The 15,003-nt window shown below is 38.1% G+C and overlaps 1 protein-coding gene across 1 annotated transcript; it reads left to right on the forward strand.

Moving 5' to 3' along the window:
• Positions 1–11,716: 11,716 nt before the first annotated feature.
• Positions 11,717–12,686, forward strand: LOC119044647 (olfactory receptor 52H1). The gene has a single exon (XM_037139105.2). It carries the CDS (start codon positions 11,748–11,750, stop codon positions 12,684–12,686), a length of 939 nt encoding a protein of 312 aa, XP_036995000.2. The 5' UTR covers positions 11,717–11,747.
• The last annotated feature ends 2,317 nt before the right edge of the window (positions 12,687–15,003 follow it).

A 15,003-nucleotide genomic window follows, 5' to 3' on the forward strand; every position in this document is an offset into this window, starting at 1 on the left:
CCAGGCCCTACAATACTATATTTATTTCTTGTTCAGGTTTCCTAGGCATACTGAATCTGATCATGGCCCTGGATTTGCATCCCAAGCTATAGTCAATGGACACAATCAGGGAATGCAGGGTAGACTCTTCATGCTTCAAATCACACCCAAACCACAAAAGAAAAGGAGGGTTTTAATGGATAATTAAAGAACAGGCTTATGCAGCTGATAAGGGAGGACAAGTCAACCCCAGCCATCACTATACAGCTCAGGTCAGAAATCTGGGGTCTCAAGGCAATGATTCCCCAAAGGTCACTTGTCATTTTTGCCCATGTGTGATCAAGTGTTCTGCCCAGTTGCTACAACTGCATGTTCTTCTTTTAGAGTTTTGTCATCTCAAACTTTGTGGGAGATCCTACAAGGGGCTTACAACCCAGTCGTCCCTTTCTAAATTTCATTAGATAAGCAGGGATGGGAGATACATTTTTGTGTTAACCAACTCTTAAACATGTTGTGTCTGATTAACTTGTCTAAAAAATTTTTTTATCTATAAATGTTTTTTTCCTTCTTGCATAAAATCCTTCTGTACTGAAAGTTCTGGAAGACAGTAAGGGATTAAAAATGTAAATTTCATTATTAAATGGGACATATTGATAACAACACAGGAAAAAAAGAAAGTTAAAACCCTGGTACCTGGGGAAGTACCGAGGGGTGGCATTAATGACCTTTCAGATCTTTCAGAACTGCTCCTGAAAACTTTCCCCTCCTCCTGAATAAAAACCCATCGTGCTGTCTTTCGCAGCTGCTGTGAGCACTTTGGATTTAGTCTGACTGTTGAGTTCACAATCTCACAGCCCTGTGAGATGAAAGGGGATGGATTGGTTCCTGCACTTTCCACATAGACACTTGCAGATGTCATCCACACTCGTTAGGCTCGAATACCGGCATCTTAGAGAAACAGACTGCCTGTGTTAGTCCTGAAACCAAGGGCTAAAGCGAATTATTCATCTGGTCTGGGAACACTGAGGCAGAGGCCATGTTGGGAGCGATGTTAACCTACTGCCTGATTGTTATACATTCTATTTTGGGTGCCCTCACATTGTTGTACACACTGTTTCTAGGAGACAACATGTGCCCCTGTGATTATACTCCTTATATGTATATCCTAACTACCCTGACATTGCTGCAGGCTCCCAGAAAATTTCAGGTCAGGTTAGCTGTGGCTGTGCAAGACATGTGTTGTTCCTGAATTAGTAATGCTTTTGACCAGATAAAAAGGGATGCATAAAGAAACATAAGGAAAAAGCTTCCTGTCTCTCAAAGGTAGACCCTAGCAGCTATGGGACATATTTTCCTGATGTAGTGACTGTTGAGATTCATGGTTACATTTAATCCTTCAGTCAGGTCTCATCCCATGTGGGGTAATTTTGATCATTACCTTGCCCACCAAGCCTCAGACTAATTACACAGTTCTTGACATAACTCCTTACAGTCTCACCCATTTAGTTTCATGATGATTTAGCCTATGTTTCTAGCTCAGGTGCTAAAAACTTAAGGTGGAGTTGAAGACCCCAGCTCCAGGCTGATGATGTGCATGTAATATTTTAGGCCCAACCACTGGCAATTAAAATGGCATTGCCTCACAGAACACAGCTGACTTGATGCACAGCCAGTGCATTACTGTCTCAGAAGGGAGGTGCAGTCAAGGACTTGGGCCATGCTCTTTTGCACAGTTGTTCTCCTACCCCAGGGCCTCCATTTGGAGATCTCCTCATGAGGAAAGTTTGTTCGCTCTGACTCAGTGCTCAGTACTTTTCAACTCCTTGCCCTTCCCTCTTGAGTTCCCATTAGCCCCACATTTATAAAAATGCAGGACCCAAACAGATACTTCTCCAAGGAGGACATACAGAAGATCCAGAGACACATGAAGAGATGCTCAATATTGCTAGCTATCAGAGAGATGCAAATTAAAACCACAATGAGATACCACTTTACACCAGTCAGGATGGCTATCATAAACAAAGCAACAAACAACAAATGTTGGAGAGGTTGTGGGGAAAAGGGGACCTTAGTTCACTGTTGGTGGGATTGCAGACTGGTACAACCATTATGGAAAACAGTATGGAGTTTTCTCAGAAAAATAAAAATCGACCTGCCTTTTGACCCAGCAATTCCACTGCTAGGATTATATCCCAAGAATCCTAAAACATCAATCTCAAAGAACCTATGCACCACAATGTTCATAGCAGCACAATTTACAATAGCCAAGAGCTGGAAGCAACCTAGATGCCCATCAGTAAATGAATGGATCAAAAAATTATGGTACATATACACAATGGAATTCTACGCAGCAGAGAGAAAGAAGGAGCTACTACCTTTTGCAACAACATGGATGGAACTGGAAAGCATTATGCTGGGTGAAATAGGCCAGATGTTGAAGGACAAATACCATATGATCTCACCTTTAACAGGAAGCTAAACAACAAAACAAACAAGCAAGCAAAATAAAAACAAAGACACTGATATAGAGTACAAGGGGACAGCGACCCGAAGGGGAGAGGGGAGGGAATTTAAGGGGAAAAAAGGGGAGGGATTTAGAGCCACAAGTATAAAGGACACAGGGACAATAACTAAGGGGGGCGGAAACGGGAGAGAGGTGGGGAGCACAGGGTGGGGTGGGCTGGGATGGGAGAAATAGACAGAAAACTGTACTTGAAAAATAACTAAATAAAAAAAAATTCAGGACCCTTTAATCAAGGCTCCCTTGGCAGACATCCTTGTCTTGTTCCTGATCTTAATGGGAAAGTTTTAGTTTTTGCCCATTGAGTATGATGTTGGCTGTAGGTCTCTCATATAATGTTTTTATTATGTTGAGGAACATTCCCTATTTCCACCTTTGCAGTGTGTTTGTTCATAAATGGGTGCTGTACCTTACCAAATGCTTTTTTCCATCTATTGATATGATCATGTGATTTTTGTCCTCCCTTTTGTTTTTGTGATATATATATATATATATATATATATGCAAATATTGATTTGTGAATATTGTACCATCCTTGCATCCCTAGGATAGATCCCATTTGGTCATGGTATATGGTCTTTTTAACATATTGCTGAATGTGGTTTGCCAATATTTTGTTGAAGATTTTAGCATCTATGTTCATCGGTGATATTGACCTGTAGTTTTCTTTCTTTGTTGTGTCTTTACATGGTTTGGGGATTAGGATGATGGTGGCTTCATAAAAATAGTTTGGGAGTCTTCCATCTTCTTGGATTTTTTTGGAATAGTCTGAGAAGAATAAGGGTTATCTCTTCCTTAAATGTTTTGTAAAATTCTCCTATGAAACCATCTGGTCCAGGGCTTTTGAGTGCCAGGAGTTTTTTCATTACTGCTTCAATTTCATCAGCTGTTATTGTTCTGTTGAGGCTTTCTGCTTCTTTTTCATTCAGTTTTGGAAGATCAATTCAACATAGTATTGGAAGTCCTAGTCACAGCAGTCAGACAAGAAAAAGAAATAAAAGGCATTCACGTTGGAAAGGAGGAAGCAAAACTGTCATTGTTTGCAGATGACACGATAGTGTACATAGAAAATCCAATAGATTCCACCAAAAACTACTTAATCTAATAAATGAATTTGGCAAAACTGTGGGATACAAAGTCAATATTCAGATATGAAAGGCATTTTTGTACACCAACAATGAGATATTAGAAACAGAAATCAGAGAAAAAAATCCCATGATATAGCAATGAGAAAAATAAAATATCTCGGAATAAACCTAACCAAGGAGGTAAAGGACCTGTAGACAGAAAACTACACAACACTGAAGAAAGAAATCAAGGAAAACACAAAAAATGGAAGCATATACCATGTCATGGATTGGAAGAATTAACATCATCAAAAGGTCCATACTACCCCCCAAAATTTACAGATTCAACACAATCCCTATTAAAGTACCAATGGCATATTTCACAGATATAGAACAAACATTTCAAAAATTTATATGGAATCATAAACGACCCCAAATAGCTTCAGTAATTTTGAGAAAGAAGAACAAAGTAGAAGGAATCACAATACCTGATATCAGACTCTATTAAAAGGCCAGTATAATAAAAACAGCCTGGTACTGGAATAAGAAGAGGCACATAGACCAATGGAACAGAATAGAAAGCCTCCCCCAAACCCCAAGTCTCTATGGTCAATAATATTTGACAAACAGAGCAGAGTATAAAATGGAGTAAAAATAGCCTCTTCAACAAATGGTACTGGGAGAACTGGACAGCTACATTAAAAAAAAAGAAACTTGACCACCAACTTATACACAAAAATAAATTTAAGGTGGATAAAAGACTTAAATATAAGAAACCACAAAAGTCCTAGAGGAGAACATGGGCGGGAAAGTCTCAGTTATTTTATGCACCAATATTTTCACTGATATGTCCCCTAAAGCAAGGGACATAAAGGAAAGAATAAACAAATGGGATCTCATCAAAATAAAAAGCTTCTGCATGGTTGGAGAAAATAGCATTAAAATGAAAACAGAACCAACCATATGAGAAATCCTATTTGCCAATGGTATTTTAGAAAAGGGTTTAATTTCCAAAATATATGAAAAACTCATACAGCTCCACTCCAGGAAGAAAAAAAAAATCCAATTAAGAAATGGGGAAAGGACTTGAACAGACACCTCTCCAAGGAGGACAAACCAAGGGCCCAGAGACATATTAAATGATGCTCAGCATCACTAACCATCAGAAAGGTGCAAATTAAAACCACAATGAGATACCACTTCACACCTATCAGAATGGCCATCATAAACAAATCAACATACAACAAGTGTTGGAGAAGATATGGAGAAATAGAACGCACTATTGGTGGGAATGCAGACTGGTACAGCCACTGTGGAAAACAGAATAATATTTCCTCAGAAAAGTTAAAATGGAACTTCCTTTTGACCTGCAATTCTACTGCTGGGACTATACCCTAAGAACACTGAAATATCAATTCAAAAGTACCTATGCACCCCAATGTTCATAGCAGCCCAATTTATAATAGTTAAGTACTGGAAGCAACTTAAGTGCCCATCAGTAAATGAGTGGATCAAAAAACAGTGGTACATTTACACAATGGAATTCAATGCAGTGGAACAAAGGAAGGAGCTCCTATCCTTTGGGACATCATGGATGGTTCTGGAGAGCATTATACTAAGTAAAATAAGCCAAGCAGTGAAAGACAAATACCGTATGATCTCACTTTTAAGTGGAACCTAATCAACAAAATTAACAAGCAAACAAAATATAACCGAAGACACTGAAATAGAGAACAAACTGACAGTAACCAGAGGGGAGATGGAAGGTGATATGGGGGAAAAGAGGAATGTGTTTTCAGGAATATATATAAAGGACACATGGACAAAATCACAGGGGAGTAGGATGAAGGGTGGGAAGTGGGGATGGCTGGGATGGGGGAAATGGTGGAGGAAAAATGGAGACAACTGTATTTTTAAAATAATTTTAAAATTGCTTTAAGAAAAAGGCTCTCTTGGCAGTGAGAGAACGTCCATATTCAAGGTATGGGGGAAAAGCCCTCAGAGCAGAAAAGCAAATGTTAATTATCCTTCTTCCAAACATGACATTATGCCAAGACATCATCTTTAATAAACTCATGTAATTTTACGATATTTACATTTAATGTGGAACAGTTGTATGCTTTTGGTGTTTAATACAGTCTAGGAAAGCTAGAATTAACTGATGATAACTTGCAATTGTCATCTGTGCTCTCAAAGATGTTCTCAGTGGCCTCAGGTCTTTCCTTTCAAGTGGAACCTAATCAACAAAACATGCAAAATATAGCCAGAGCCATTGACATTAAGAACAAACTGACAGCAACTAGAGGGGAATTGGGAGGGGCTTTTGGGGGAATTAGAGGGAAGGGTTGTCAAGGAACATATATAAAGGACACATGTACAAAGCCAAAGGCAGGTAGGATCAAGGGTGAGAGGTGATGGCTTGTGTGGGGAGAGTGGTAGGGGGAAAAAAGGAGACAACTGTACTTGAATAACAATTGAAAAAAGATAAAAAAGAAAAAGAAATCCATGCCATTTTACACTGCTGAGTTCAGAAATAACCTATTTATCTCTGTCTTTAAATTATATTATATTGCTTTACACACAGTATAAAAACTTTTTAAACAGAACACTTTTCTTTTTCTAACCTTTTGGTTACAACTGTACTTTTCACTTACCAAAAAAAAGTCTTTATTTTGCATTGTTTAAGAATACTTCAACTGTATACAGAATTGTGGATTGAGATTTATATATGCATATATATACATATATATACGCAAAAATCTTTCTACTTTATTTTTTTCTTAAAATGCTATTCCATTGCCACTTGACTTCCATTGTCTCTAATTAGAAGTCCATATCCATTCTATTCTTTTTGTGTTTTTACTTCTGGTGGCTGTCAAATCTTTCCTGGAATATTAATTATGGTATGTTTGAGTGTGATTTTCTTTGCATTTATTCTTAGTAGGTTTATGTCTTTCATAAAATTAAGACTTTGAAAAACTATATTTGAGAACATTATAAAATTTTTGTAGACACTTAGATTTGCCATTAGATTTCTTACAAAGTACAGAACTCTTTCTTTTGTTCAAAATTATACTGTTTGTAACAAGTGCTTAGCACATTGCAGGTGGTAATAATTGTTGAATGAATTAATATTTTTTAGAATTTTTTTATTTATTTATCTTTAGAGGAGAAGAAGAGAGGGAGAGAAATATCAATATAGGGTTGCCTCTCATGTGTCCCCTGCTGGGAACTGGCCTGCAACCCAGGCATGTGCTCTGACTGGGAATTGAACCGTGATCCTCTGGTTCACAGGCTCACGCTCAACCCACTGAGCTGCACCAGCCAGGGATGAATGAATTAATATTAAACCAGGTTAACACATCATGATTCAGTTTAATAAATGGTACTGAAAACCTTATCTTGATTATCTGAGTAAGAAAAGGTTAATTTTTTTAATGTACCCTATTTCAAAGTTTCATCTGCAATTAGTTTCTATATGAACAATATCCATTCCCAAGTTTCCAAGCTACAGGTTTCAATCCACTATTCCTTTTATAACCAAAAAAAATCATTTGTTGAAAAGATTACTAGAATTCAGTTTTGGATGAGACAAGAAATATTTGAAAAATAAATGAGAATACCGCCATCAAACAGTGAATAGATAGGGACAGAAAATTTATTAAAGATTTAAAATATACCAGAACCTTTACTAGGTTCATTTAAATAAACTATTTAACCTTTTTTTTAATTACCTGTACAGCCACAGAATGAGAGGCAAGGTCTTACTCTAATTTTATACCTAAGAAAATTGGGACTCAAAAATGTGAAAGTTCATACAGCTAGTTAAATGGTAGGGTTGGAGTCAGCTCCTATGTAGCTTCAAGCCCAAGACCCTTCTCTACAATATTTTTTTTTGTTTTTGAAACTTTGTAATTGTTATTTTTTGTTTGGGTCAGCATGCCATCATTTTCTTCTTACAATATCTGTTAGAAAACAGCTTCAGTATAAGTTTTCTTTAACATGTGGTACTTTAAAGCAAACAATGCCAGCATATTTTTGTTCTTAAATATGTTTTTTTACCCTCCTTTGCTATTATCGTTTAATCTTCCATATATTTCTCTACCACATTTTTGTAGGAGACCATTCTGCATGGCATGGGCCCAGCTCCCAGTGGAAAGCAAGGTCCGATGCACAGGACCCACACCCACAGATAGGTTCTCCTGTGGTGAATCACGCCTGCATTGTACCTAGACTGTTATGTGACTTGCTTTTGCTAAAACTCCCTCACCCTGAATTGAGTTAGAAACATTTACTGCAAAGTAACTTCCTAAAATTCATTCTAAACATTCCAAGGATGAGTATAACCGGTTTGACCACTTTTCCCTTTTCATTTGCAAATATCCTTCTTCTGTGATGTGATTAACTGCAATGTCTCCTTTGTTTTCTGTAAAAGGTAACCCCCTAAAGTGAACCTGTGTGCCGTAAATGAAGACCATCATGTAATGTGCCCAGAAAAAGAAATGAAAGCCTGTCATGGCAGAGGCCGGGGCTTTTTCTCCCCTTGAGAGAAAAGCCATGCTGTCTCTTTTCCTCCACAGGACTTGGTAGTCCATGTGAATTTCTTGTATCTCATCCACAATGTGGAGGACCCCACAAGTAGGGATCCACATCACATTTTGTTGCTCTGGCTAGACTATAATTAAAAATAATTTTATTTTTAAAATGTAAAAAAAATTACATGAAAACTGTTTTGGCTAATATCACTTTAAATATTTCTCATATATATATATATATAAAATATACACAGTTATATATTATAATTATATAACTATATGTAGTTATTATATATATATACTTTCCTTTGCTAGAAGCTATATATAACTATATATAGATATAGATGTATATATAGTTTCCTTTGCTGCTCTTTCTTGAATCCCATTTAAATGTATGTTTTTCCTTCTATTTTTGTTTCACAAGTGACTTGTGGAGCTAATCAGGTAATGCTCTATTGTGGTCTGAAGCCAGCCACTTGGTGTGTTGTTTCTCAGGCCTCGGGAAATTCTGTTGTGGATCAATGTTAAGCACTGCCCATGACTGGCCCTGGCCCTTCTTTTAGAAGATACAGAGTGTTCCATGGTTGATAGCTGACTCTGATGGGCCTGGGTGCAAGTAGATAGGGTCAAGCTGTGTGACAAGGCCTACTACCACCAGTACTGGGCTTCAGACATGCCAGCAAAGATCCAAGGAACCCTGAGAACTGCTGTCACCTATCAGCTACCCATTAAATTTAGCCACTGAATGAATCTCAAAAGTTCTTTTCCATATCTTGGCTATTGTAAATAATGTTGCAATAAATATATGGGGGCATATATGTTTTCAAGTTAGTGTTTTAACAAATTATTAAGAAAATTAAAAGGTTACATTGATGTAGGCATATATTTATAATATACATGTTCAGTATTATAAACATATCAAGTATTTTCATAGTAATATGTTGATTCAATGCAAACGAAATAAAAACTTGTGTGTGTATAAATTGAGAAATGCTTGTAAAACTTGCATGGAAATGCAAAGTGTAAAATATGGCTAAGAAATTTTTGAAGTAAACTTGAAGGTCTTACTTTCCAATATCATGCCTAGAAATTTTTTAATGCATTTTTCAGTATTGGTGAAAGTTAATACAAACAGAATAATTAAAAAATACCTCAAATTCAAGGACATACTTAAGCCTCTGAGAATTTGTCTCAACTGACTGTGTCTGAATTGTCTAGACTGTATCTCCTTGGGACCCCATAGCCACAGCCTACTAAAACCACCAAGGTCATTCCATCTCAAGGGAAAGGAATTAATGTGGTAGAGTTCATCTAGTCAGGGAATGGGAAATGGAGAAGCCTATATGATCTATCTCCTAGGAATACAAGAAACTACATAAATGTGGCTTTTGTCATGTCTTACAGAACTTCTCCCAGCCTAAAATTGTACTTGCTTCCTTTTAAATAGATAATCCCCACTACTCCTAAAGCAAGAGACAGAAGACGTTTGGTGAGTAAAGAACTACAGTCAATCAGGGAAGAGGAAAGCCCTACACTGGCTCTATGATTTATTTAACAAGGTAGCCTTGCATTTACCCATTGGCCAAGTTGGGTCTGTGACCTTGAAAATGTGACTCTAGTAGAAGGAGCCCTTCTGACAGCATTGATTCCATAAGTTGATAGACTCTGGCAGAAAGCTGCTGCTTTCAAGTGTGGACCAACTAAAATGATCATTACTGCAGCAGGGAATTCAACAGAAAAGAAGAGCATTGGGGTAAAGGAACTGAGGTCAGGATAGGTTGTGACTGAGGCAGCAGGATGTTTTCATTTGACACCTTCTTTGTAGTTTTTATAATAAGTGGTTTATTTTTCTCCCCTTTAAATTTATTCTCAGCAACCCAGAGGAAATGAGTTCCTCATCAGGAGGCAGTGAATCTGTGCTCTAAGATATGGGGTTGCAATGTAGCCTAAATTACAGAGACATTTTTGGACTTAATCTGACTTTCATGCTACAGCAGATGATGTCACAATCATTTTAGAGAGGATTTCATTAACTCTGTTATCATCGTTCTAACAAGCTCAGTGCCTGTAGGAGTCTAGTCTGCATCAAACATGGAAATATAGCAAACTATACCTTGTTATGGATGTGGGAAAAGGGGTTGGGGTGGGATGAGGACTGCCTCTGGACAGGGGGAGCTGGTTACATTCCTCCTAGTTAGATGCTTCATTCACTTTGGCTACCTAAGGCTTCATTCACTTTGTGGACTCTGGCAATGACAGAAGCATTTTCTAAATGAGAGAATCTCACTACGTTAAACTCTGGGGTCCTGTCAAAGATATCATAAATGCTATGTCTCAACCCAATCTTTTCCCTTTGTGCACAGAACTACAGATTCTTGCCAAATGCAATAATATAGACCTGTTTTACCTTAACCATAAAAATCTACTTTCTTTTTTTAAAAGCTTTTTGAATGACTTTGTAACTATGTTGGGTGGGTAAGAACTAACTCTCTCCAAAACTGGTCTTAGGATGGCTCAGGTTGTACTGGGCTTCTCCAATACTTCACTCCAGTAACACCATTACTGATTCTCTTCTCAAAAGTACTTATAAAATAGATCACACAATGGAGTTAAATCTCAAAGGATATTTTCAATACAAAAGGCACCTTCAAAGGCAGGTTCTATTTAGTGCAAATCTGGAGATTCCCAAAGATGGGTTCCAAGTCTTACAGACTAGAAATGAAAACACTGGGGCCCAACATCTCTATTATTCTTTATTTTATCTCTATGAGGTAAGAATCTGCCTTGCTTGACTTTGCCTGAACCAAATCGCATTGGCTAATATCTGTTATAGGGGCGTTGCCAGTGTGACTAATGGGTAGAGCTATCTTCCCTACTAATGTTAGGAAACAGAGATCCTCCAAGGTTGAGGGCATTGCCCCTGAAACCATAAATTATCCTCTAACCTCACTGCTGTCTGCCCGAGTCAGGGGAGCGCTTTTCTCTTGTCCCTGACCATTTTCTAGTAGATACATTCTCTTATTAAATTCACATCCCAGTGAGCATCTATCCTAATCTGAATTGTATTTTTAATACTGTGTGTAAAAAGCTCTCATACCACTTACGGCACTGGAATCTGTCCTTTAATTTTCCTTCTCCTTTATTTTTTTTGCAGCTTTATTGAAACTCTTCACCTTATTTCATCAAATCCATTGTCTAAAACATAGTATGTTCTCTATAAAGGTCTGTCACTCCCCATTTAATATTTTAAATCTCTCTTTCTTCTCTTTATGCATATTTTAAAATTTGATTCTGGCCTTATTCTACATAATCTGCATTAAGATAGGAACACAGTTACTTAGGTTTAATCACATAAAATTGCTTACCTACAAAAATTACCTTTTCTTATGGTTTATTTAGAAATATATAATATATATGGAGATGAACGGCTAATGGCAAAGAAAAGGGACAATAATGGGTCAACTCTATAGGTGCCAGGTCATCTAGGGGAGAGGAGGTGCTTAGCATGTAGACACCCTGAATGTGACAGTTGCAGTCTTCAGCCATGTCCATTACCAGATTGGAATTGTTGTTTTTCATAGCCCATTCTGACATCTGGTTTGTCCTCAGGGATCAAAAGCCAGTGGATCTTACACTGAAGAGATCATGTATAACCTGAGCTGTTACAACCCCAGTTCCTTTATCCTTGTGGGAATACCAGGCCTGGAGAAATTCCACGTATGGATTGGGATTCCCTTTTGTGTTATCTATGTTGTGGCTATTGTGGGCAATTGCATCCTGCTCTACCTCATTGCAGTTGAGCGCAGCCTCCATGAACCAATGTTCTTCTTCCTGTCTATGCTAGCTATCACAGACCTTGTCTTGTCCACTGCCACAGTGCCCAAACTGCTCAGCAACCTCTGGCTTGGCTCCCAGGAAATAACCTTCTCTGGTTGTCTCACCCAGATGTTCTTCCTCCACTTCAGCTTTGTAGTGGACTCAGCCATTCTGTTAGTCATGGCACTGGATCGCTATGTGGCCATCTGCTTCCCCTTGAGATATACCGCCATCCTGACTCCGCAGGTGATCATCAAGCTTGTGGTGAGCATTGTTGTGAGGAGCTTCTCTGTTATCCTGCCAGATGTTTTTCTGCTGAAACGCTTACCCTTCTGCAGGACACGTATCATCCCACACACATACTGTGAACATATAGGAGTTGCTCGGCTTTCCTCTGCTGATATATCCATCAACATCTGGTATGGATTTGCTGTGCCTCTCATGACTGTCATCTCAGATGTGATCTTTATTGCTGTTTCCTATACTTTAATCCTCCGTGCTGTCTTTAACCTCTCATCCCAGGGTGCCCGCCAAAAGGCCCTCAGCACCTGTGGCTCTCATGTCTGTGTTATCCTCATGTTTTATACACCTGCCTTCTTCTCCATCCTTGCTCATCGCTTTGGGCACAGTGTCCCTCGAAACATGCTAATCCTACTTGCCAATCTCTATGTGGCTGTTCCTCCTGCTCTCAATCCTGTTGTTTATGGAGTGAAGACCAAGCAGATTCAGGACAAATTTATTCTCCTTTTTTCTTTGAAGAAAACATAAGTGGCGTGGGCCACTGAACGATAAATTTAGGTAACACTGATTAGGTGAAATTTTATATAACACAGGAAGGCATAAAAATAAAGCTGTAACTCCTATTAATTTGATATTTTATAGTTTTACCCATGTGCAAAATAGAAACTGAAGAGAATAGAAAGAAAATCCTTGAGGCTTATAGAAAATCAAGGGTTTTCTTGGTTTAGTTTTCTTTCCATTTATATGAAGAAGGTGATGATGGGTAGAGAAGACTAAGGTTCACATTTTTCATAATGCTGATTTTGAGATATTTCCTAACATGCAACTCATCCCTGTTTCTCAGTTTCCTAGTTAAACAAAAATCTTTGTCTTTCCTCTTTTAGTACCTATAAGTTCTCTGTACTACAACTATCAAACTTACTCCTTCACACTTCAATCCTGATTCTATACATTATTAATTCCTTCCCCTGCATCCTTTAGTTAGTTATTTCCTACCCATCTCTGATTACATAGGGTTGATTATCTTTTGTATCTATTTTCAATTGCATCTCCAAAGAAAGTTTTACTACCTTTGGTTTGCATTATGAGTATTAATATTTTTATTTAAATAATTATGAAAAGACAATATTAGTTAATTCATTTCACAGATGAGAAAACTTAGACTTAAAAGATTACTGAAAGACAGGTAGTAGATGCAGGATATAAAACTAGGCCTGTCTAATTCTGAGTTCTTCATTCAATTGCCTTTTAGATATCTACTCACTTAAATGGCTCATAAAATTTTCAAGCGTAATTAACGCTGACCTGGAAACTCACTAACTTCCTCCATTGAAAAGTACTCTTCTTTTTGTGTCTTTTGTTGTTGTTGTTCAATTACAGTTGTTCCCATTTCTGCCCCATTATTCATCCCCACCCTGCTCACCCCTCACCTTCCATATTCAATCCTCCAGAGGATCCAGAGACATATGAAAGGATACTCAACATCACTAGCCATCAGAAAGATGCAAATTAAAATCACAATGAGATACCACATCATACTGGTAAGAATGGATGTCATAAACAAATTGACAAACAAGTGTTGGAGAGGATGTGGAGAAAAGGGAACCCTAGTGCACTGTTGGTGGGAGTGCAGACTGGTGCAACCACTGTGGAAAACAGTATGGAATTCCATCAAAAATCTAAAAATGCTAATGCCTTAAACCTGGCAATTCCATGGCAGAAAATACACCCTAAGAATGCTGAAATACCAATTCAAAAGAACCTATGCACCCTAATGTTCATAGGAGAGCAATTTACAACAGCCAAGTGCTAGAAACAACCTGAGTGCCCATCAGTAAATGAATGGATCAAAAAACTGTGGTACATTTACACAATGAAATACTACGAAGCAGAAAGAGCTCCTATCCTTCACGACAGCATGAATGGAACTGGAGAGCATTATGTAAGTGAAACAAGCCAGGTGGTGAAAGACAAATACCGTATGATCTCACCTATAAGTGGAACCTAATCAACAAAGCAAACAAGCGAGCAAAATAAAACAAAGACATGGAAATACAGAACAAACTGACAGTGACCAAGAGGGAGGAGGACAGATAATGGGAGAAAGAAAAAGGGTCCAGTCAAGGAACAGGTATAAAGGAGTCATGGACAAAGACATCGGGGATTGGGGGGATTGAACGTGGGAGGTGGGGGTGGGTAGGGGAGGGGGAGGCTAATGGGGGGGAAATGGGGACATCTCTAATTGAACAATTAAAAAACTTTTAAAAATGTGCAGACCTTTTCTGTTTCATATAAAAGTTCAGGTCTTTCTTTGTAAAAGTACTTCATCCGGAATTGGGTATTCTAGTGAATGTAAAGACATGAATGTCCTTGAAGAGTCACTTGTCCATAATTGGAGAGTGCAGACTATTTCTGGAATCAGAGCTTCAGTCATAATAGCAATGGGGTGGAAGGCAGAGGTAAAAGGAAAATTTTAGAGATTAATTTCTCCTACTTTCTATGAATGAGCACTAAGGTATAAACATATGCATAAACACAGAGGTACTGAAAATTTCCAGGTTGGAATCCTTTGTCTCATTAAAGGTCATCCAAAGTGAGGAAGGTGGCAATTCCTAGAGACAATCAGGACTGTGAGAAGACAATACTTGTCCAAAAAGCACATTTTTTTTCTAGCTCTGAATTGATTAGGGAAGAGTTGGAAATAAAAATGCAGAAACACATTGCAATCCCACCAAGTCCTGAATGAACACATTGCCCTCCTATCCCACTGGAAGGAGAACAGGCTATTCTCTTTGTTTTTTAGAACTTCCAACTCACTAAATATGTAGAGCTGACCTGGGCAATA

Source organism: Artibeus jamaicensis, unplaced genomic scaffold (assembly GCF_021234435.1).
Source record: "Artibeus jamaicensis isolate MK-2021 breed Jamaican fruit bat unplaced genomic scaffold, CSHL_Jam_final contig_1940, whole genome shotgun sequence".
In the NCBI taxonomy this organism is placed as follows: Eukaryota; Metazoa; Chordata; class Mammalia; order Chiroptera; family Phyllostomidae; genus Artibeus; species Artibeus jamaicensis.

Coding starts and splice junctions, on each gene's coding strand:
- LOC119044647 (XM_037139105.2), top strand. CDS start 11,748: ATGTATAACCTGAGCTGTTACAACCCCAGTTCCTTTATCCTTGTGGGA.